This window comes from Lynx canadensis, chromosome D2 (assembly GCF_007474595.2).
Source record: "Lynx canadensis isolate LIC74 chromosome D2, mLynCan4.pri.v2, whole genome shotgun sequence".
Classification (NCBI taxonomy): domain Eukaryota; kingdom Metazoa; phylum Chordata; class Mammalia; order Carnivora; family Felidae; genus Lynx; species Lynx canadensis.
The window spans coordinates 31907357-31930072 of record NC_044313.2 but is presented as its reverse complement, the minus strand read 5'-3'; the positions used below and the strand labels follow the sequence as shown (position 1 = coordinate 31930072).

At 43.4% G+C, this 22716-nt stretch overlaps 1 protein-coding gene across 1 annotated transcript in view; it reads right to left on the bottom strand.

Moving 5' to 3' along the window:
- The window catches only part of TLL2 (tolloid like 2), a 121381-nt gene that overhangs the window by 35420 nt on the left and 63245 nt on the right, over positions 1-22716 (bottom strand). The window contains exons 4-8 of the mRNA XM_030334990.1: positions 17857-18012; positions 14976-15093; positions 10484-10662; positions 9374-9479; positions 1976-2100 (exon numbers count right to left, since the gene is read on the bottom strand). Of these exons, the coding sequence (XP_030190850.1) occupies positions 1976-2100; positions 9374-9479; positions 10484-10662; positions 14976-15093; positions 17857-18012 (684 nt within the window). The remainder of the gene's footprint in view (positions 1-1975; positions 2101-9373; positions 9480-10483; positions 10663-14975; positions 15094-17856; positions 18013-22716) is intronic.

Genomic DNA, 22716 nt, shown 5'->3' with positions numbered 1-22716 from the left:
TTCTCTGCTCCCCCGTGCCCCCCCCCCCGACTGGCTCCTGCTCTCTCTCTCTCTCTCTCTCTCTCTCTTTCTCTCTCAAAAATAAATAATAAACATTAAAAATAATTTTTTTTTAAAAGTACAAATAGGTGAAGCGACAAGAAAAAGAAAACACTTTGAAACACATTTCAGGTATTAGTTTGAATCTGGCCTCTTCTCTTTTTGCTACCTATTTCTGAACGAGCAACCAAATAAATAGTCAAGACAACAGAAAAATGACCAGAGGTATGGGAAGCTGGGCTACTCTACAGTAGACCATCCCCCCTTTGAATGTTGGAGGGTTGTCTGGTCCTAAGTCTAGAACCTAGTTCTTATGTATGTGAAAAATATTTCACCCAATTTGTCCTTAAAAAGATAGTATCTATAGGAGGAAGCTCGGGACCCGCGGGTTCCTTACCTCCTGCCCCCTCCTGATTCCAAACCCAAACCCCTCCTCCTATGGGGTTACCCCAAAGTGTGGAAACATATGCATCTCTTCCTACATGCAATTCACCCTCCACTCGACAACTACCCCCCCTTTCAGTTACTACTTGAAATTACTGGAAGCTGCAGTTTTGGAGCCGCAGGAAGGAATACTGGAGAGCGGCCCGTCATCAGCCTCAGGAAATCCTGCATATTGGGGCTTCGATATCATGTTACTGAACAACTGCCAGGCATCATGAGGATTATGCCCGGCAGTCAACACCCCCAAGGGTTCCATGGAAATTATTTTAGAATAATCATCAACATTCTGCAAGAATAGATGCATTACTATATGGCTCCATGGTATTTACCAGCTGCCTCCAATCCTTTTGGGAAGTAAGAGCCATATACATTATAACTAAATAAATACTATGGCATTTCCCAGGGAATGCTATAAGGTTTCTCTTTCAATTCAGCAAGGTTATATGATACGTGTGACCTGCATTTCAGCCCTAACACACCCCCAGATGACTAATAGCTGGATGGACATATTTCTTAGAGTTTTGTGATGGACCAAACCCCACCCAGCCCTTTGCGTGCCCTGTGATCCCACTTAGCAGGGCAACGGGACAGCCTAGATTTTCTAATATGGCGCCTATTTTGAACATTCTGTCCCATGATCAGACCGTGTGTCTGGTCTGGGGCATTTGGAAAATGTTACCGGACCTGTTAGCAATGAATTTCCTTCTTCCTCCCCAAAGTGCTGAATTGAATTCTCTCCCCTCAGTGGTAAAAACCTGGCTGCTCTAACGCTTTGCACTGAAGCTCAACAACTTAAAGGGTCAGCGTGAGCTCACTTCCAGGGCCGCAGGCTGGGGGAGGTGCTGGTGATGCTGAACCAAGGGTATGGAAGGCAAAGAGGGCAGATTCAAGAGGAGGGGCCTTGCGGATGAGCAGAGAAACAGACGTCTCCTCAGACCCTGGTATACTGTCCAGTCTTTGCTGGCAGATTTCTAGCCGATGACCAGAACCCTAGGAAGCCCCCAGGACCATAGACGTAACCTCATTTACAGCACTGAGTATTTGGGAAGCTGACTCCCACCCTCCTTCATTCACTGTCTTCCTGCAAAACCCTTGGTTTTTGTTTTGCCAAACCCACATCCCCTATTCCCACAGGAAGGAGAGGAGATTTTGTAGTTACAGGGTACGCACTGCATCGGGCCCCCATTCACTGTTGTTCCACTATCCTTCTTCCTCTTCAGAATATCAGGCCTTTGCCAGAGAATTCTGAGGATTCTGACACATTAAACTGTGAGCTCCAAGACCTATTATTCGTGTCACTACTGGCAATCACCTCTGCACGTGGGCCTCCTACACTGTCTAAAACCTCCATATAGTAGATACCAGAAATTATAGCAGCCTCTCCATGTTCTCCAAGCTGTTTTTCCCAGCAAGGGGGAATGTTGGCAAAGGATGGCTGAGTCATGCTCCGTGAGTGCAACAGAGGCCCCGGGACTCCCCGGGATTCAGTTACCTGGGCATTTGTACAGCTTCCTGGCTTGCGCTATGTCTCCCTGACTGAGCCGCACACGCTGACCAATGGTTGGCCTGACGCCATTGTCGTCTCGACGGGGGAGGATGGTGTCTAAGAAAACTCCTCTACAGGAAGAAAAGAGAAAGAGAAAGGAGAAAGAAAAGTCAAGGCTGGCTGGCTGGCCGGGCTGGAACTTACAGTCTTCATTTCCTTGCCCATAAGCCCGTTGACATCCCCAGCCTCTGGATGGCCTCTCTGTAGGCCAGTATGACTGAAGACGTTGCTTCACTCGTCCTGGCATGTGGGTATTCCGTTTCATGAGCGGCTTACTCACTTTCCAATGGGAAAATGACTCTGCCAAGCTTGCCAGTCTGCCCTAGTCCACTGGCTTAGGGGCTTCCTTACCGACATGTACTGTGCATTTCCACAAAGCCCCTGACAGGTCCAGGCCCTGGGGCCGCCACATCCTACAACTTCAGGGAGCACCATTCAGAGAGACCGAGGTGTGAGTGGTGCCCCCCAGAGTTGTGCAACAGGCACTACTGAGCATGGATAAGTCTTGGAGGGGCCCCACAGGGAGCCTGGGGACCAGCACAGAGTGAGGCTCTCAGGGGCTGGTCAGTAAGTGCTGCTTGACAGGCTGGTGAATAATGGGAATCAGAGTTTGGGGGCCTTTCTGGCAAAGGGGATAATCAGATGGAAAGTGAGATGAATGTAGAGAACAAAGTTGAGAGAGTCCTAGTCTAGAAGTTTCTATGTAAGGCCTGGCTCCGCCACCTGGGTGAGCTTAGACAAGCCCCTTCCCCTCTCTGAGCTTCAGTTGACTCCTCTAACAGTAAGAGAGTGGCCTAGACAGTCACAGCAGCCCTTTCCAGCTCTAAACATCCTATTCTACTCCCACGTGAATGAAGTCTAAAATGACCAAGTCAGGATGCCCGGCTGAGTACTGGCCCTATTTACATCTCCATGATGTGGGTGTGGTTGACCCCTTCCTGAGCCTCCTTCTCTGCTGCCAGACCCCCAATGAGGGACCCCTCCTGGAAGGTAGGGTCTCCCTTCAAATCAGCTCCTTCTCCAGTTACCAGTTTCTTCCCTCCCTTCTTAACCAGGTTTCTGGAAACAATGGATCCCATTCTCTGTCTAGCTGCCCACATACCATTCACTTTTCAATGCAATTGCAATCAGACTGCACCAGCAACGGTCAGTGGTCACCAACTAACTGACAACTCAGATGGACACCTGTCAACCCCCACCTGCCCTCTCTTACAGCACTGCCACTTTTCTGCTCCTTCCTTCCTCAGACTCTCTTCCCCTGGTGTCCAGGGCACCACTGTCTCTGCGCGGCAAGTTAGCATCCACGTCTGCTCCCCACTCCATGCTTTCCCTTGGGAATCTGCCCTCTTCCTCTCTCCCGTCTCCTGCTCCACCTGCAACTCTGGGCTTTAGCTGATGCCAATAGACTCACAGAGAATTCTCTGATCCTGACCCCAGAACCATCTGCTAAGCCCCAGATGCCTGGCGACCCCTCCACTACACTGTCATGTGGGTCTCATATCCATGTTCGTTCCGTGACTCTTGTCTCCCAAGAGTGAATCTGAAGGCACCATGGCACCTTCTATCGTGCCTTGAATCTACGCCTTCCTCCTCATTCCAGAACACTGCCTTAGCTCAGGCAAACAGCATCCCCTTTCTGCATTCTTCCATAGCTTCTTACCTGGTCTCCCTCCCTGTAGACTCAGTCAGCTCTATGTTGCACCCACAACAGTGCAACGTGATTGTCCGGAAATGCAAGGGCAGCCTTGTGTCCTCTCCACTTAGAAGACTCCACTGATGTCTGATCACCACCTGGATCCCCAGGCCCTTGGCTCACTGGCCTCTGCCTTCCTCTTCAGGCACTTCTCCTGATACCTCCACCCCACTTGGTAGCTTAAGCAACACCGAATCTCTGATAGCCCCAAACATGCCCTTACGCAGGCTGTCCTCTGCGGAGGCTGCCCACTGCCCATCTTCTTGTCCACTAGCAAACTCCTGTTCATTCACCAAAACCCTATCAGATGGCTTTCCCTCTTAAGTCTTCTCGAGCCCTTTTTATCCCTCCTTATCCTGAGTTATTCATTCCCTCCTCTGGGCTACCTCTTGGCCTTACTTGTCTAGTCTCTTCTTATCATACTGTATTGTCTTTTTTGAAAGGTGAAGATATTTGTCATCTCTGCTAAATAGTAAGTTCCTCAAGCAGAGAGACTGAGACTTTCATCTTTATGCCCTTAGGGACTGGAGCACAACAGGTCAAGAAATAATTTTTGAATTAAATTATGTAACCAAGGTAGGGCAGTGTCTTCAAAAAATTTTGCAAAGTGATTTACACCCAAGGGAAATGCGACAATGCATGTTACCTAGTTATTAGCTGCACTGTCCCTTCTCCTCCCTCTCACTTTCTCTCTAAAACATTTCCTTTCCCCTCAATTCTGCACTACTTTGGAAAATATATATTATTCTTATATCTTGCTGGTGGCATGTCTTATTATCTTTCTGGTTTTGCATATATGTTTTCTAAATCAGACTTCAAACCCACTTTCTTTCCAACATAAGCAAGCAAGAGCCTAGATCATCTGCCGATTTCCTTTTAAGTATCCCCATCCCCAACCTTTAACCACCTGGCCTGTCTTTCTTGATTTCCCATTGCCTTATCTCTGGGTCCAGAGCCTTCTAGAGAAACTTTAGGGGAATCCTCGTTTTCCCTCACTGACTTTGCCAAGTTTTAAACTACAAGTAATGACTCTACATAAAATTCTAAATCCAATCACCTACTAGATCTAAAAGGGGGCACTTCTGCCCTATAATAAAATGGGTCCATTTGTAATTTTTTTCTTGATTCCCCTGAAGGAAAGAAATTTTCCTGCACAAAATGCAAAGCTCACCACCATCTCTTAGCAACCCAGGCCAACCAATCTTGCTGAAGACCACAGCATATAGGTGACTCTGACAGTATGGAGAACGTGTGCTCCCACTGAGCGTTCACAGGACCTTCTTATGTGCCAGGACCAGGCCTGAGCACTTTACATGCACCATCTCGTTTAGTCCTTGTAACACCCTAGGCCAGTGCAATTATTAGGGTCTCCTCCCCACCGGTGAGAAAAAGCCTGCAGAGCTTAAGTGATTCTCCCAGAGTACAGAGCTAGTAATGGAGAGCCAGCCCTGGAACCCAGGCAGGCCAGAAGCCCATCTCCCGGCATCCTCCTCCTTCCAGCCAGTGTTCTCACTGCCCAAGGAACAATAGGCTTTAATGTGTGCTAGATAAATGATAGAGTTAGGAATGTGAGAGACTTCAAAAACTGAAACAGCAGGAACAACATCAGCCCACACTCAGATAGCTCTTTAGGGCTGGGACGCTTTCCTTGACATGTCCCTGAGCTGCCAGCAAGACGGAAGGCTCTGGAAAATATTTACTACAAGAGGCATCCCCCGCATGAACCGCTGCAGTGACATCCCTCTTTTATGTAGGACAACTCTTAGCCCTGACACTCTGCTAAACTAAGAAAGGGTTTGGCAGATGCTTTAGGGAATAAAGCTGCCAGCTCTGAGCTCTCCAAAGATGCCCCTGTACCACAGATCTCTCTCCCCAGCTCCTAGACCCTTGCCCAACGAAACCTCCAAACACATCACTCTCCGCAGCCGAGGTCCAACCAAGGGGGAGAGGGAGGGGCTGCAATAAACCAGAAAATAAAGTTGGAAGGAGTCAGATCAATTGTAAAGATACACAAAGATTGGGTTTCCCATCAGCTGGAAGAGTAGTTGCCTCCAGATGAGCAAATGTTCTATAAGCCATTTCCTGCTCTTTTTCAAACTCAAAGACGATGCACAGGCTGGCTCCAGGGGATATGTGGCCAGGAGTAATGATGTGGATTTAAGGACTGGGAAACTTGACGAAAAGTGGGCCAGGAAAGACCATTAGTAAGGATGCCACTGTTAAATGTCCCACTGAACAAAGTAGTTTCCTGAAAATCCATGCAGAAAGTTGGCAGAAAAGACGATGAAGGTATCCACTTGCTACAAAATAGCTTTGCCAACATCGTTGTGAACCCTGGGGCAGGGGTGAGAAGATAGCTGTGGTAGATTGTTAAAATAATGGGAGGCACCTCCTAATGTACACAGCCTTCACCTTGTACCTTGCTCCGACCACTGAAATGTGACAGAAGTGATGTCCTGCAAGTTCTAGAGCCTGGGTCTTAAAAGTCTTGTGGCCTCCCAGCATGTCTTTTAGGAGCTCTGAGTTCCAGTGCAGTGAGGAGCCCTGTCCAGCCTGCCAGAAGTTGAAAGGCCACAGGGAGGAAAACCGGGGGGGCCCCAGCGCACAGGCAGCACAATGGCCAGACATGGCACTGGCCATCCTGGACTTCTCAGCCCAGTCACTTTGTCAAATGACTACTGCTGTGGAAATGATTCCAGGCAAAACCAGAGAAGAATGAGCCAGAGTGACCCACAATGTCACAAAAAATAAGTTGCTGTTATAAACCATGACATTTGGGGGTAGACTCTTCTGAGGCAATAGATGACATCACAGTAGCAGAAGGAGAAGTCTGCCTCCCTTCCAAGCCTTCATGGGAGCTGCTGTGCTTCTACCTAGCTGCCTATCACACCCATGTGCTGCCAATTTCCCTCTGAGGGCTTCTGGGTACTCTTGGTGGGGAACTATCATTTCATGGGTTTGGTCCATGGGTTTCTACTGGTCAGTGCTGATAAACTGCTCTACAATGACAACAGTGTTGTTAATGGTTATCTCTTTGGGGGTGACAGGGATGGCATTATGAGCTAGAGATCACAGGAAAAAAAAAGATTTTTCTTAAAAGAAAAACAAGAAAAGAAATGCTGGTCCCAGAAGACACTGCATTCTTGCCTTGGTCTTTGGTTTCAGAGCTTTTCCTAATAACTGTCACATGGCAGGCACCAATGAGACAGTGCAGTTCCTATAGCCCATTGGAAGTAATTCATCCCCAAGCCCCCTGAACAGGAGACGCCTGTAGATTCTCCTTATGAAGTGACCACCACATTTGTGGATATGTGGACAGAAATGCAATGACGATAATGGAAATTTCTTCCCTCACTGAGTCCAGCATTGCAGATCTCCCTGTCTCCTTTGATCCACCCATTAATTTTTTCATTTAAGAAATATTTATTGAATATCTACTCTGTGCTAGGCTCCGTGGTAGGTGCTGGAGACGAGAGAAGAGGATGCACTCAAAGATCTCAGTCTAGTGAGCCAGAGGGGGATGTAACAGGTACATAGGATTCGATTAATTTATAAGAATAATTAATAGACAACTTATAAAGCAATATGAAGAGTCATGACAGCTATGGAAACAAGACCCAAAGTACAACCTTCTCACTTGGGCCAACTTGACAGTGATTCTCTACAAAATCAATACTTTGTCTCTACTCAGCAGCCTGCCATCTCTGGGGCTGATGTACTGTGGCCCAGATTTTCCTACACCATTTCCCAAACCCTCAAGGCAGCCCAGCCCCCACACCCAAGCATCCCTGCTCTGACCTTTCATGGTGGGCTGTCATCCTGCCCACCCATTGTCTCTTCAACTCCCCCAACAAACCCCCAGAGTAGGTCCTTCGAAGTCTCCTTTCCCAACATGGAAGAGGAAGTCTCAAATGTCCACATGGCAATGAATGCAAACATCTGTCAGTGCCTTGCCCACCTGCACTGATTAAGAAATTACAACAGGAAATGTTTGAGCTGGAAGGGGCTCAAAGAACATTTAGTCCAACCCTCCTATGAGGAAACCGATGCCCAAGGACGTGGATAGTTGACCCAGCACAAAGCTATCCCTAACTACTGTCTATACCTCCCTCAATAGCACGGTGCATGAGAGCACGAGGCCTGGAACCCAGTCTTTGACTCTCAGTCCAGTGGTCTCTTCATTACATGGTGCACCTCATATCCTCTGCCAAGGATCCAGGAGAAGAGTAATGAAAACAGGGTCAGTCACTCCCATGCCAGTTGTTCAAAGATGCTGACATTGACAAAACTCCACCTATTAGAGCTCTGGAGAGATTCCCCCTGGGTGCAGGATGGTGACCATAACTAAATCAGCTGTGTGGCCAGAGGGACAGCACCACCTTCCCGCTACAACTGGGAACATGGGATGCTGAGGTTTGGATACTCTTTCCCACAGTTCCATGACCTCATCAACAGCATGCTTTCAGCAGGCTTACCCAAGAGCCAATGAGCCCTGGGTACACTCCCAAGAGCTGTGTGTCTCCTGAAGGAATGGTTTCTTTTGATCTTTATGGACATGGCGACTCATGAAATGGATTGTTTCCTTCCTTGCAATAACTGCTAAGAAGCACAGGGCAGGATTTGCTGCCAGTCTGACCAAAGTGTGCATGACTTACTGGCATATATTCTGAACAGGCAATTGATTCCAAGCTTCCATGCAGCTATCTACCCTTATTTTCCCCTCCCCCATCTTCAAGTTTCCTCATTTACTTGTTTCTTGTCCTGTGTATGTGCTGGAAACCCAATCGAACCTTTTGTTTTTGAGTAATTAAATAGATAAATAGAAAGCAAACAAGCTGGTTTTAAGATGAAACTGAGAAAAAAGTGGCAAGTGAGAGAACATATGCCTTGTATCTCCTCTAACTCAAGAATGGAAACACCCACAAAACTGGGATTAGTTGGGGGACACTTCTATATGCACAACACGCATATGGTCTAGAAGCAAGGGAAATATTGGAAATACTTCACACCCAGTCCAGCACAGCAATAACTCATCAAAACAGATCCTACCAATGCTGGCTGTAAATCACTGGCCCCAGCCATACTTGGGTACACCAGCTCCCATCAAGTGTGACCAGCAGGCGGGAAACCTGGACCTTTGTTCTCACTCTGACCCCAGCTACCTGTGTGCCCTCGAGCTGGCTGGAGCCTCATTTTCTTCACCTCTAAAATGAATCCATGATTTACAACTCCCTCAGCTCTCATATGGTCTAGCTTTCAATAAACCACACCTCTTTAAGGGAACTGGTTAGCACCACCAGGCTTACATCAAGGACGTGCTTTGGAAGACTCCCCCACCCACTGGAAATTTTACACAGAGCCCCTAAGTTATTATCCCGGCCAACCTCTAGATAATTTCCCCTTTCCAGTTTGCTGCTTGTGACATTAGGGCATGATGGAACACCAGCTTCACAATGGGATTCAATCTTATTAGCGGGAACCTGATTAGATTATATTTCACTGCAGCCCAGAGGCCACTGTATTTCAAGGACAGACAGGCCAACTGTGCTAAGAGCATGCAGAGACCCACTCTCTGCAGACCTCCAGGAATCCGACCCGAGCCTGCGGCAGGCACAGTAAAACACAGATGAGGCATAAGCATAGATTCCGACCTTGAGAAGGTGTTCCGGGCGTAGTGCATGATGCTGTCAAAGTCGTACGTTTCTCCCAGAGAGCTCACTTCCCCAGCTTCCATTTTTAAGAAATTATACTCCTGACCTGTGACACAACACTCTGTTAAGGCCTTTGAAAACCAAGGCAGGTACCTGAAAGGAGGCAGAGGGGGGAGAAGGAGGGCCCATAGCAACTTCTGAGAGCTCTGTTAGCCCAAATAACAGGGTTGTGGTCGTTCTCATTGTTTTTAACAGACTGGAAATTTGAAACTTCAAACAGCCCTGTGCTTCCAACCCACCACCCAACCCCTCCCCAAGTGCCCCTGGAAACTCTTATACTAAGTTTGTAGGCAGGTTCGATATTAATCTGATCGTTCAAAAACTTAGAAAAAAAAATCTCTGATCTTGCTACTGAAGAACAAAAGAAAAATCAAAGAGTTAAGTTCAATCCCAAATAGTTCACAATTCAGGCCCTTGAAAGCATTTTAAGGCAAACATATTATTCAACCAGCTACTTTCATGTTCAACATAGACTTCTATATAAAATTATTTAATATAAGAAGTGGGGTGTTTTGTTTGTTTGTTTTTTTGTTTTGTTTTGTTTTGTTTTTAGTCTAGACACTACCTGCCTCAGGGCAGAACATTTCCAGGCCAAAATACTACTTTTACATGTATTTGTGTCCTAATTGTATTTCAGTTTCAAAAGGATATGTTGCTGAAGTCAGCAAAAGTGACTCTTATAAAAGCAACCAGGAGAACTCTTTTTTTTTTTTTTTTTTTTTGGCTTCTCAGCCTTGATCCTGCAACAGTTACTCTGGTCCATTCTGCTCCTTTTAGGAAATGGAGTTGGATTTCATTGTCCTTTTACAACATGAAAAGTCATTTCGTTTCTGCCGTAACCTACAAGCTATGACAGATGACCTCCCAGGAAGGGCCACAAATAACAGTGGCAGTGCTAGCAACAAATGTCTGCACAGTAGGGCTGCTGCCTCCTTACTTAACAAATGAGCATTCGTCGGGTCCCTGAAACCCCTCTCCTTTAACCCTGCCTGACCCAGGGGATGCCACCTTCCTGGCCAGTGGCTTCCAGACTCGGTACTGGCTCCTTACCTGGCTGGATGTTCTCTCTGATGATGGTGACATGCTGGTCTCTGTCGGGCCGAGTGTGTTCATGCCAGAACCCAACCACATGGCCCAACTCATGTGCCACAATGCCAAACTTGTCACAGTTTTTCCCAATGGATATGGCCTGCGGGCCTCCTCCTCGACGCCCAACATAGGAACAACAGCTGGACAGTGGCAGAAATACCCAGGTCAGCCGCTCAGAGAATAGGAAGAGTCTAATGCCCTTCCCCATGTGTGTGATTGTGTGTGTGCGTGCACGTGTGTGTGTGTGCACGCACACACGTGCACGCACGCGCGCGCACACGCTAATCTAAAAGAAACAGATATTCAGAGCTGAAAGCACGTTCATTGTCCAAGTTACCTCCCAATACAGAAATTCCCTCCAAAAATTGTTCTCCTTTTTGGTGGTCACGGATCCACTTGAGAACCCAAAGAAGATAAGGCTTCTCTTCCTGGAATAAAGCCCATACCCTCCCCAACCCTGCACCCCCAAGTCTCTCCTGAATCATCTCTGATGACGAGGAAAGGAGTCAGCTGAGTTTCTGCAAAGCATGGTACCCTTATCGGAGAAGCCTTAGAAATGACTCCCCTTCTGGGCAAAATTGCTTTTTCAAGTAACATTTATTCCTAACATATTATTATATATTATTCCTAATATAGAAAGGTATAAGAAAAGAAATAAACATGGCCCACAACCCCACCACCTCTATCACCCAGCTAAAGTCTATCAAACATTAAAAGAAATATGTGTTCTGGGGCGCCTGGGTGGCTCAGTCAATTAAGTGTCTGACTATTGATTTAGGCAAAGGTCATGATCTCATGGTTCGTGGGTTTGAGCCCCACGTTGGTCTCTAGGCTGACAGTGAGGAGCCTGCTTGGGATTCTGTCTCTCCCTTTCTCTCTGCCCCTACCCTGCTTGTGTGCTCTCTCTCTCTAAAAAGTAAATAAACATTTTTTAAAAGTATGTGTTCAAAAGAGTCAAGTATTAAGTCTCTCACCCCCATCTCTAATCTCTTCATCCAAAGATAACCATTGTTAACAGTTTCTTGGATATCCTTCAGAAAAATTAGATATGTATACTTTTTATTGTAAAATGCACTATGTACATCATCCTTAATTTTTACCTTTTTTCCTCCTTAATGTAGAGATCTTTTTATAACAATGCATACAGACTTCCTTCATTCTTTTCAAAGCAACAAAGTACTAAATTTTCTTTAATCTGACTCCTATTAATGTACATTTGGGCTGATTCCAATTTTTATTAGTTAAACAAAGCCTTATGGGAGAGGAAGACAAAACAAACAAATAACAACAAGCAAAACAAATAAATGGTTGGACTCCTGTTTGTAGCATTGGGATTGAGAGATAAACGGGTTCATACATTTGAGATTTGATAGATACTATCAAATTGCAATCCCCAAATGTTGGGTCTACTTATATGCCCACTAATGATATATTTAAAAGCCCTATTTCCATACAACCTGGCCAACACTGGCTTTACCGAATTCTTTTTGTCAGTTGGATAGGTGAAAAATGGTATTTCAGTGTATCGAGATTGGAGAGTTTTCCATGTTTTCTATGACATTTGTATTTTTTTTCTTGTGAGCTATGTGATCACCTCTTTTCCCCATCTTCTTTTGGGCTGTCCATCTTTTTACGAATGATACATAAGGACCCTTTGTGAATTAAGGAAACAAGTCTTTTGATTGTCAAATGTATTGCAAGTATTTTTCTCACTTTGTTTCTCAGTTTGCTTTTTTGTTTATGTATTGTCTTGGTTTTGTCTACACCACATATAATTTTTAAATTTCAATGTATGGAATGTCTTCACTTTCCTACATCCTGCTGGGAAAGGCCATCTACCTGCCAGGATCATAAATAAAATCCACTCTTGCTTCTCTCATAATAAAATAGTAAAATTTTCAAAATAATTTTTAAATCTCTTTTCATTTCTTTATTTTTCCTTTTAAAAATGTTTACTATATTTGATCCGGCTAGAATCATTTTGATGTAAGAAGTGAGGTAGGAATCCAGCTTTATTTTTTTCACAACAAGCTGTCTATCTCAGTATTAAAATATCCCAAATGACTAATCCAGCTCTCACTCATTTAAGATGTTACCTAAATTCATGTATAGGCATATGCACTTTAAACTCTTCTGTTCCAAATGGTTTTAATTATTACTAACTTCATTTGCATTTTAAATCCTAGATGTTTGAACAGACCATCAGACCGCTCCCCATAATCCCCTCCATACCTCCATCCCCCTGTCCCTGTGTCCTTTCTCTCTCTCTCTCTCTATGCCTCTCTCTATATATCCCTCTATTTTTCTCTTTCTTCTTATTCTCTCTCTCTCTCTCTCTCTCTCTATATATATATATATATATCCCTCTTTCTGCCTCAGTCTCTCTCTCCCTCTCTCTGTCTCTGTCTCTCTCCTTCTCTGTTGGTTATTTCTACATGGTTGTTCCTCCAGATAAACTCTAGTGCCATTTATTTAAGTTGTCGAAATATATATACACATATGCCCACATATACATAAATGTAGATGTCTGAATCCAAATGGCATGCTTTTATAGGTTATTTTAGGGAGTTCTGCATCTTTACAATGTTGAATATTCCCATACCAGGAAGTGGTATGAATTTCCATTTTTACTTTTTTTTTAAGTGTCCTTAGAGTTTTAGCATTTTCTTCTTACAGGTCTGGAGCATTCTTGCATTTTTATTAGGTTTATTCTTAGAGATATTATTTATTATGTCTCTATTAAAGTGATATTTTTCCTATTACAGAAGTGTATCCGATTGTTTCATTATAAGGAAAAATAATTTTTTGTTTACTACTTTTGTAATGAGTCACCTTAATAGGGTCTCCTTTTGTTTCTAGTAGTTTCTCAATTGCTTTTCTGGGTTTTTAGACACGGTCATATTAACTTCAAACAATGCAAACATTGCCTTGTTCCTGCCGATACTTGTCATATGTATTTCCTTCTCTTATTTAACTATATTAGCTAGTATTTCCCAAAATATGTAGAATAATTGTGGTGATCATGAACACCTTTGCCTTGTTCCTGATTCTAACAGAAATGCTTCTAGAATTATCAGTTTAATACAATGTGGGCTCTTGGGATACACACACACACACACACACACACACACACACACACACAGGTTTAGCCATAGCTCTTTAATTTAGAATTGCAGGGCTTTTATTATCTTGACATCTTATAATATCAATCCTGAATTCTTTATGATCTAAGAGTTGTAAACAAAAAATAGAGCTTTTCATTTACTAGGTAATGCAGGCGTGTTCATTCTACTTTTTGTTATTATGTCTAGTTTCATTGCTTTGTAATCATAGCCTATTTTAATGCTGTTTCTGCCTTTGAGAACTCATTGAGGTGTTCTTAATGCTTAATAGATGGACAATGTCTATAAATGTTCAACATGCACTTACAAAGAAAAGATGTGTTATCAGATTGCCGAATCTGATAGACCCATAGGATCAACTCTTAATTACATTTTTCCAGCCCTCAACAGATCTCTACTTATTTTTTGGTCAACTTGACATTGATCTACTTGAGTTGACAGAAATGAAATAAAGTCCCCTGCTGCTGGTGTTTCTGTCAATTTCCCCTTGAATTCCCTGGGGCTTGCTTTATGACTCTTAATGCTATGCTATTTGGTGCATAAAGATTTATGACAGTTATATTCTCACTGTAGCTTGTACTCTTTCTCATTATGAAGTGCCTCACCTTTTTTTTAAACACTTTCTGACTTTAAAAACAAAACAAAACAGGAATGAAACAAAAAAGGCCTTGTCTATAACTAAAATTATGATCCCAACGTTCTTTTTGTTAGCATTTGCCTGTATGCCTTCTTTCCTTTTACATGTAAACCTTTCTGGGTCATTTTTCCAGTAGTCATTTCATGCATACGCCATGTAGTTGGGTTTAAGTATTTGAACCAGAACGGGGAACTTTTTCTTCCAGTGAGAGAGTATATCACACTTACATTTATTGGCATAACAGATAAGTTTAATCAAAATCCAGGCATCTTATTGTGTGTTGTGTTTTCTGGAGGAAGTCTGTAAGCCCACAGAGCCCATAAAATTACCCACAGAGTTTTGCATAAATGCATATCTGTCATGAGGAAGCCCATAGCTTCATCAGGTTCTCAGTAGGATTGCTGACCTCAAATTGGTTCAGAACCACTGCTCCATACAAAACACCCCCAATTCCTTCGATTGCTCCCATGACAGGAGATCCAGACCCTTGTCTTCCTAGAGTCTTCTTCTTGACCCACCTACTTTGTCACCAGATTGTGAGTTCATTGATGGCAAGGGGAGTTTCTGACAAACCCTAGATTGCTACTTATTACAGCTCCTTGGAACGATTTGGTTGTACAGAGAAAACTCAAGACTCACAAGCCATCTGTCTGCCTCTGATTCCTCTGAGACGGCCTTGCTTTCACTTACTTACCCGCACGTTCTGTAACTGAACACAATAAAGCTCTCTTCATCAGTCCTTTCTATGAAGGTCACACAGGTGTGCTTCTCCCAGTGTCTCATAGCCTGCTTAAAAATGGCTCTCTGGCTTCCTGAAATGACAGGGCAAGGCTCATCACTTCACTGATAGGTCCGTGCCTTCCTTCGATGCTGTAAGGCGTGCTGACTTACAACACTCGTTCCAATGATCAAAAGAACTTGTTGGGGTGACCCAAGATAGAAATGCACTAGGAAATAAGGATTGCCCTTGCTAAGGATATAACTTTCCCGAATCACCAGAACTCAGTAAGGGCTTGTGGATTGGAAAAGAGAGTAAAAATAGATGGTCAGAATATCCCAAGCTCCCCAACTTGTCCTGTGAAGGGAAAGTACTTAATTAAGCTTTAGAAAAATCTTACTCGGGTTATTCAATTTGGAAATTTTAGGCTTTTGAAGGAGCTCACCAGTACTGCATTCTGCAGCCTCTTTTTATTTTATATCTATAGGAGTGTATGTCCATATGCTCTAAAAAGTTTATTTTCATGTACATTCATGCTACTTTTGCATGGGCGTGCAGTGTCTTCTGGTGGATCCTTGCGCCTCATTTTCTACAAAGCCTTTGAAAACAGATGGATTTCATACTTTCTCTGAACATGTCCTCATAGTTCCTTGAATGGAAATGTGTTGAAAAGTAGAACAATAAGTAAATTGTCTGGGAGCAACAACAAAGTAGCTGTAAACTGTGGCTGATGGTTACTTGCAGTCGGTAAGTATTCTTTTAAAAAAATCTATCAGCCTGAGATAAAGAAGACTATTTTGATTTTGCTAGAAACAATGAGAAGGATCTAGAAAAAAATAGTGGTTTGGGGAGTACAAATGATGATTAGGTGTGGGTTCTGAGTTCTAGAGTGACCTTGTTGCCAAAAGCAAACAAACAAAGCACTGGGGAGGCTCCCGTCATAGCCTGGAAGACATGGGGGTGGGGGTCAAATTGTTGTCCCCAAAAGCACACATATAGAATAAAGAGTCACCTAGCTGTCCATTTTTTTTTTTTACATCTTGACACTTTTAGTTCAAATTGTTTGTATAGCTCAAGCACTCACCAAAATAGCAATCCCACTAATTACAGACTAACAAAACCACCACATAAAGAAAATTCTGTCTATAAAATTAGCTGATTTTGATGAAGGTTATATACATCTTTGGTCAGAAAAGCACACCAGCTCTGAAAGAACACAGGTAAGCACCAGAGACCAAAGGTGAGTAGCTGGTCAAAATTCCAACATTCAAATCCATTAGGCACGCTCCTTTTCTCCCAGTAGGACTGGGAGCTCCTAGAGCTCCTAGAGGTGAAGTCTTGGCCTTTTTATCACCAGTATCTACTTAAGTATCCGGCAAGCATCCTGGGTTACTGTCTCATGAGTGACGCTGCCAGGAGAGAGGAGGGGTGGCCCGGAGCCACTCCGTGCTCTCCGCCAGGTCCCAGGTCCCTGTCACCCACGTCTTCACAGTGCCTTTACCCATCAGTGGTTTTCAGTGGCTCTGGGACAGCTGCCTCATCAACAGCCTCCCCCAGAAGCCACAGAACCGCAGAGAGGAGGCCGACTTGTAGGTGCTGGCAGAATTGAGAGCCTGGAAGAGGCAGCTCCGTGTGGCTTTCCATTCAAGCATTTGACTAATACTGGCCAGGCCTGCTATGGGCATAACTGTTGAATGTCTACTACTGTTCTGTTCTAGGTGTTGCAGATATAGGAATGAAAGCAAGACAAAAAAAAACCCAAAAAGATCCCTGCTCCCACAACGATTGGGCAGAGACAAAAAACAGGCAAACAAAATAAAAGTCAAAGCATTTCAGCTAATGGGAAGTACTACAAAGACTAGAAAGTGGGGTGCTGAGAGTGAGTGGCTCGTGGGAGTATTGGGGGTACCAGGGAGGCAAAGAAGGCTTTTGGGGGGACATGCCATCTGATCCGAGGTGCCAATGATAAGAAGAAACCATGAGAAGGTCTGGGGAAAGAATGTTCTAGGCAAACAGGGCAAGTGGAGGTGTGCTAGGGCAGCCATGAAATGGGCATGTTCCAGAAAGGAAAGGTGCCTGTGAGGCCAGCACACAGGGACTGGGGAGAAGAGAGGAGGAACAGGGTAGGACACCGGGCGGGACAGGGGGCAAGGGCTCCCTGGAGGAGGGCCTTGGAGGCCATGGTCAAGAGTTTCAGCTTCATTTGTAGTGATGGGAAGCCACTGGCTGACATACATATTTTAAAGATAATGATACCAATAGCAAATATTACTATGTGCCAGGCACTATTCTAAGTGCTTTATCTAAATTAACTCATTTAATTCTCAAAACAACCCTATGGATTAGAAAATATTATCATCCCCATTTGCATAAAAGGGGACTGAGGCATGGAGGGGTTAAGTAACTTGCCCCAGGGTGTACTGTTGGCAGGTGCCACAGCCCAGCCAGGGTTGGCCACTCTGGTTACCGTGTGGAGTGCTTGCAGGGGTGGGGGATGGTCCAGATTTCTCATCCAGGCAGAACACAGGTAAGCCTTCCTGTGCAGCCACTCACAGCTTCCTTCTGTCTGGAGGGCTTTGCTCACATACCCATTGTGCAACCTCTGCCTATATTTCAAGACCAGGGCCCTATGTCACGCCCTGCACGAAGCCTTGGGGACTAGGTGGTCACCTTTGAAGACACAGCCCTACCAGAGACTGCAGCTTCCCCAGGCTTAGTGCACAATGGAGCATTAGCAGGTAGGACTGCTATGGTCCCAGCGTCTGCTCCATTCCACCTGGACTCTTCCCGGGAGGATACCGTCAACCTAGGGAGACGGCACCCAGCCTCAAAGGAGGCCTCATCTGGGACCACTGACCAGTGAAGTTCCCTCCGATGACGTAGGGGATGACCCCTCCAGGCCATATCCTCTCTGCCCTCGAGGTTGTGGCTCTTCGGACACGCGGAGAAAAGGTCTCAGCTCTGGCATTCGAGGTCCCGGGGCTCTGCAGAAGCATAGCATTTTCCTGGCCATCTGCAAGAGAGGCATGCTGCCATTTACTTTGCCTTGAATTCCTTCTGTACATTATGGTTAAGACTGTATTATTCATGAATCCATAAAAAGGGGGGTGTGAAGAACCTGTGTTCTACAGGGGGTATTTGGTCTGTGGAGGGTTTTGAACCCCTGGGTGTTAGTAAGGGTGCCAGGCCTCTGAGGAAAGCAGGTCTGGCTCATTGGAAGCCCTGGACAGGCCCTGTGGGGCAAAGGGCAGCCAGAGACCCTCAGACTCAAGCTGCCCGGACAAGGCATCCTTTGGGAAGGAGCCGAGTTAGGGGTGTGCTCTCTTCTTAGCACTGGGAACACCCGAGGAAACTATTGAACCAGTCCCCTGCCCTGATGAAATACCCATCAGTGTTGTAAAGTTTGAAAATGATTTGGCCAGTCTGACAAACAGAGTGAACCAGTCTGTGATGCTGGGAAAATAAACTCTTTGCAAGACAACCCCCTGGAAAAAGCTGAGCCTCAGAAAATCCCCAACTCCTCCCAGTCTCTTGGCACAGCTGGACCTTTCAGAGAGAAACGTGCAGAAGAAATGGAGGCTCTGTTAAGGTTCTGAGTCCAAGGTGTGGCTCCCGGAAATAGCAGAGATAGACAGGTGGGATAAAATCGCTCAAACCTATGGCAACCAAAGAGCTGACTCCACATTCATTTTCTTGGTCATTCAGACAATGTAAGCTTTCGTTTTCAGGCTGCTTGCTCAGATTCCCTCACGATTCTCACTTGGAGCATTTGCTCTCTAGTTTCTGCATCGTTTCCCTAAAAATCGGCTTTTGATTTTGTTGGTCCCTTTCATTTTTTATTATTTCATTAATTTTACGTATGTTATTGCTTCCTTCCATTTTCACTTATTTTATTCTGATGTTTCCTTTCTATCTTCTTCTCTTTTTTAAAAACTGGAGATATCATTCACACACCCTAATAGACACTCTTTGAAGGTATACGACTTGGTGGTTTTTTGTATATTCACAAAGTCGTGCAACCATCACCACTGCAGAACTCTACACTTTCACCACCGCAAAAAGAAACCTACTAGCAGTCACTCCCGATTCCTACCCTCCCCCCAACACCCCGCCCAGTCCTTGGCAACCAGTAAATCCACTTTTTGTTTCTATGGATTTGCTTATTCTAGACATTGTACATAAATGGAATCATGCAGCATGTGGCATTTTGTGTCTGGCCTTCTTTCACTTAATAGGTTTTCAGGGTTCATCCGTGTTGTGGCATCGATCAGTCCCGCGTTGTAACTTACGGCTGAATAATATTCTATTGCGTGGATATACCACATGTGTTTATCCGTTTCTCAGCGGATGGGCATTTGGGTTGTTTCTACTTTTTGGCTATCACGAATGATGCTATTATGACCATTAACGTACACGTTTTTGTGTGGAAGTATGTTTTCAGTTCTTTTGGGTATATGCCAAACACTGGAATTGTTGGGTCACACAGTAACTTTATATTTAACCCTTCGAAAAACTACCAGACTGCTTCCCCTCAGCAACATACCAGGGTTCCAGTGTTTCCACATACTTGTCAACATTTGCTATTGTCAAGCTTGCTGATTTTAGCCATCCTAACGGGTATGGTGTGGCGTCTCATTATGGCTTTGATGTGCGTTTCCCTAATGACTAATGACGGCCGAACAGCTCTTCATGTTCTTATCAGTCGTTTGCATATCTCCTTTGAAGAAATGTCTTTTCAAATCCTGTGTCTATGTCTTAATTGGATTGTCTTTTTACTGTGTTATAATTATTCTTTATATATTCTGGATACCAGACCCTCATCAGACATATGATTGATAAATATTTTCTGTAGGTTGTCTTTTCACTTTTGCAATAGTGTCCTTTGAAGCATGAAAGTTTTAAATTTTGATGAAGTCCAAGTCATCCATATTTTTTCTTTTGTTTCTTATGCTTTTTGGGCCATATCTGAGAAATTACAGCCTAATCTAACCTAAGATTCATATCTATGTTATATCTATTTACACCTACAGTTCTATAGTTTTGGTGCTTATATTTAAGTCTTTGATCATTTTGAGTTAATTTTTGTATATGGTCTGGGGTAAGGGTCCAATTTTATTCTTCTGCGTGTGGATATCCAGTTTTTCTAGCACCATTTGTTGAAAAAATTAGTTTTTCCCCTACAGAACTGTCTTGGCACTCTCCTAACAAATCAGTTGATCATCCTTTTCTGGCTTCTTTGGGTGAGTGTTTGGCACATAATTTTCAATCCTTCTGACATTCTAATACTAACATTTTAAGGCTAAAATTTCTCTGAGTTCCCCTTTACCTGAATTCTATCATTTGACATGCACATTTCAATATCAGACATTGATATATTCTATTAGCTCCATTTAGACTTTCTTCTTTGATCTTTGACTTATTTAGAAGTGTGACTTTTAACTTCTAAACATCTGTTTCTCTGTGGGTGTTATTAATCTCTAACATTACTTTGTGTTCTAAGAACCCATTCTCCAAGGCAGGGGCGGGGGTGGGCAGCAAACTTTTTTCTGTAAAAGGCCAACAGTAAATATTTTAAGTTTTGTGGTTAATATATTCTCTGTTGCAACTATCCAGTTATGCCACTGTAGTGTGAAAGCAGCCATAGACAATATGTAAATGAATGAGTATGGCTCTGTTCCAATAACAGTTTATTTGCAAAACAGATGGCAGGCTGGATTTGGCCTCCTGGCCATAGATGACTAGTCCATGCTCCAAGGTATCAATTCTTTGGTATTTTGAATCTTCCTTTGTAGCCCAGTATGTGATTGATTTTTATAAATGTTCCATATGTCCTTGGGATAATGCGCATCAGTTTCCATAATTGATAGTTAAGGGGTGCTACATATGTTGTTCACACATTCTATTTACAAATATTTTGGCTCCTCGGTGTATCAGTTACCAAGAAAAGTGCTTTAAGCATCCCTCACAACTAAGATTGTGAATTGTCATTTTCTCTTTTATTCTTTTTTTTTTTTTTAATTTTTTTTTTCAAGGTTTATTTATTTTTGGGACAGAGAGAGACAGAGCATGAACGGGGGAGGGGCAGAGAGAGAGGGAGACACAGAATCGGAAACAGGCTCCAGGCTCCGAGCCATCAGCCCAGAGCCCGACGCGGGGCTCGAACTCACGGACCGCGAGATCGTGACCTGGCTGAAGTCGGACGCTTAACCGACTGCGCCACCCAGGCGCCCCTTCTCTTTTATTCTTAACTTCTGCTTTATATTGTTCAAGGCTACACTTTTTAATACAAGTAAAATATTGTTAAAGGCTCCTAGTGAATTATTTATTTTATCATTAATGACCCTCTTTATCTGTAATAATGTTCATCCATAATAAAGATTCTTTTGGCCGATATTGATATTACTGTATCAGTTTTATTTTGATTAGTGTTTGCCTCATATAGCTTTTCTCCACTCATTTATTTTTGATCTGTGTAATTAAGCTTTTTTTTTAAATGAGTCATTCAACAGGCGTTATTCTGTGAATAAATTACATTTCCCACAACAAACAATAAAAGAAATTTTGCAATGGTCATAATACTGAGGTTCAATTTTTTTATTGTATATGAAAATAGTTTTTATAAATTGAAACTTTTATTGAAAAACTTGTAGATTCACATGCAGTTATAAGAAATAATAGAGACAGATTTTGTATATCCTGTGTAACTCCATTTCCACTAGTAGCAACATTTTATGAAACTACAGTACAATATCACAACTCGGATATGGACATTAATGTAATCCACTGATCTCAGTCTGATTTCTCCAGCATCACATATAGTTGTGTGTGTGTGTGTGTGTGTGTGTGTGTGTGTGTGAGGTTGTACAGAATTTATCACATGTATAGGTTTGTGTATCCATCAAGATACTAAACAGCTGCATTACCCTAAGGATCCCTCATGTTGACATTGTATAATCATATTTCCCTGCCCCTCTCCTATCATCCATCCCTAAACTCTCAACTCTAATCTGTTCCCCATTTAGAAAATTTTGTCATTTGAAGGATACTATATAAGTGGAATTTTACGGTACGTAACTTTGGGAATTGGCTTTTCTCACTCAGCATAATTCTCTGGAGATTCATCTGAGTTGTTTTATGTATCAATAGTTTCCTTTTATTGCTGAGTAGTAGTCCATGGTATGCATGCACCACAGTTTGTTTAACCATGCACCTGGTAAAAAGCATCTGGGTGGTTTCTTGACATTACAAATAAAGCCATTATGAACATTCACATACAAGTGTTTGTGTGAAGACAAGTTTTTATTTCTCTGAGATAAATACCTAAGAGAGGAATTGTTGGGTTATACGGTGTGTGAGTTGATTTCTGGGTTCTCTATGTTGTCCCATTGATCTTGGTGTTTATCCCTCTGCTAATATGACATTGTCTTGCTTAGTGTAGATATACAGTAAGCCTTAGTATCTGGTAGAGTGATTACTCCCATTTTTAGGCTTCTTTTCCATGATTGTTCTAGTTATATTTTCACATAAATTTTATGTCTGCCCATATAGATTTTAGAACAAGTTTGTCTATGTCTTAAAAAACCAAAAACCAACCCAAACCAACAAACAAAAACAAAAAACATGCTGGGATTTTGATAGGAATTACATTAAACCTGTAGATCAATTTGGAGATAATTGGCATCTTTACCATATTCAGTCTTCCAACCCATGGACATAG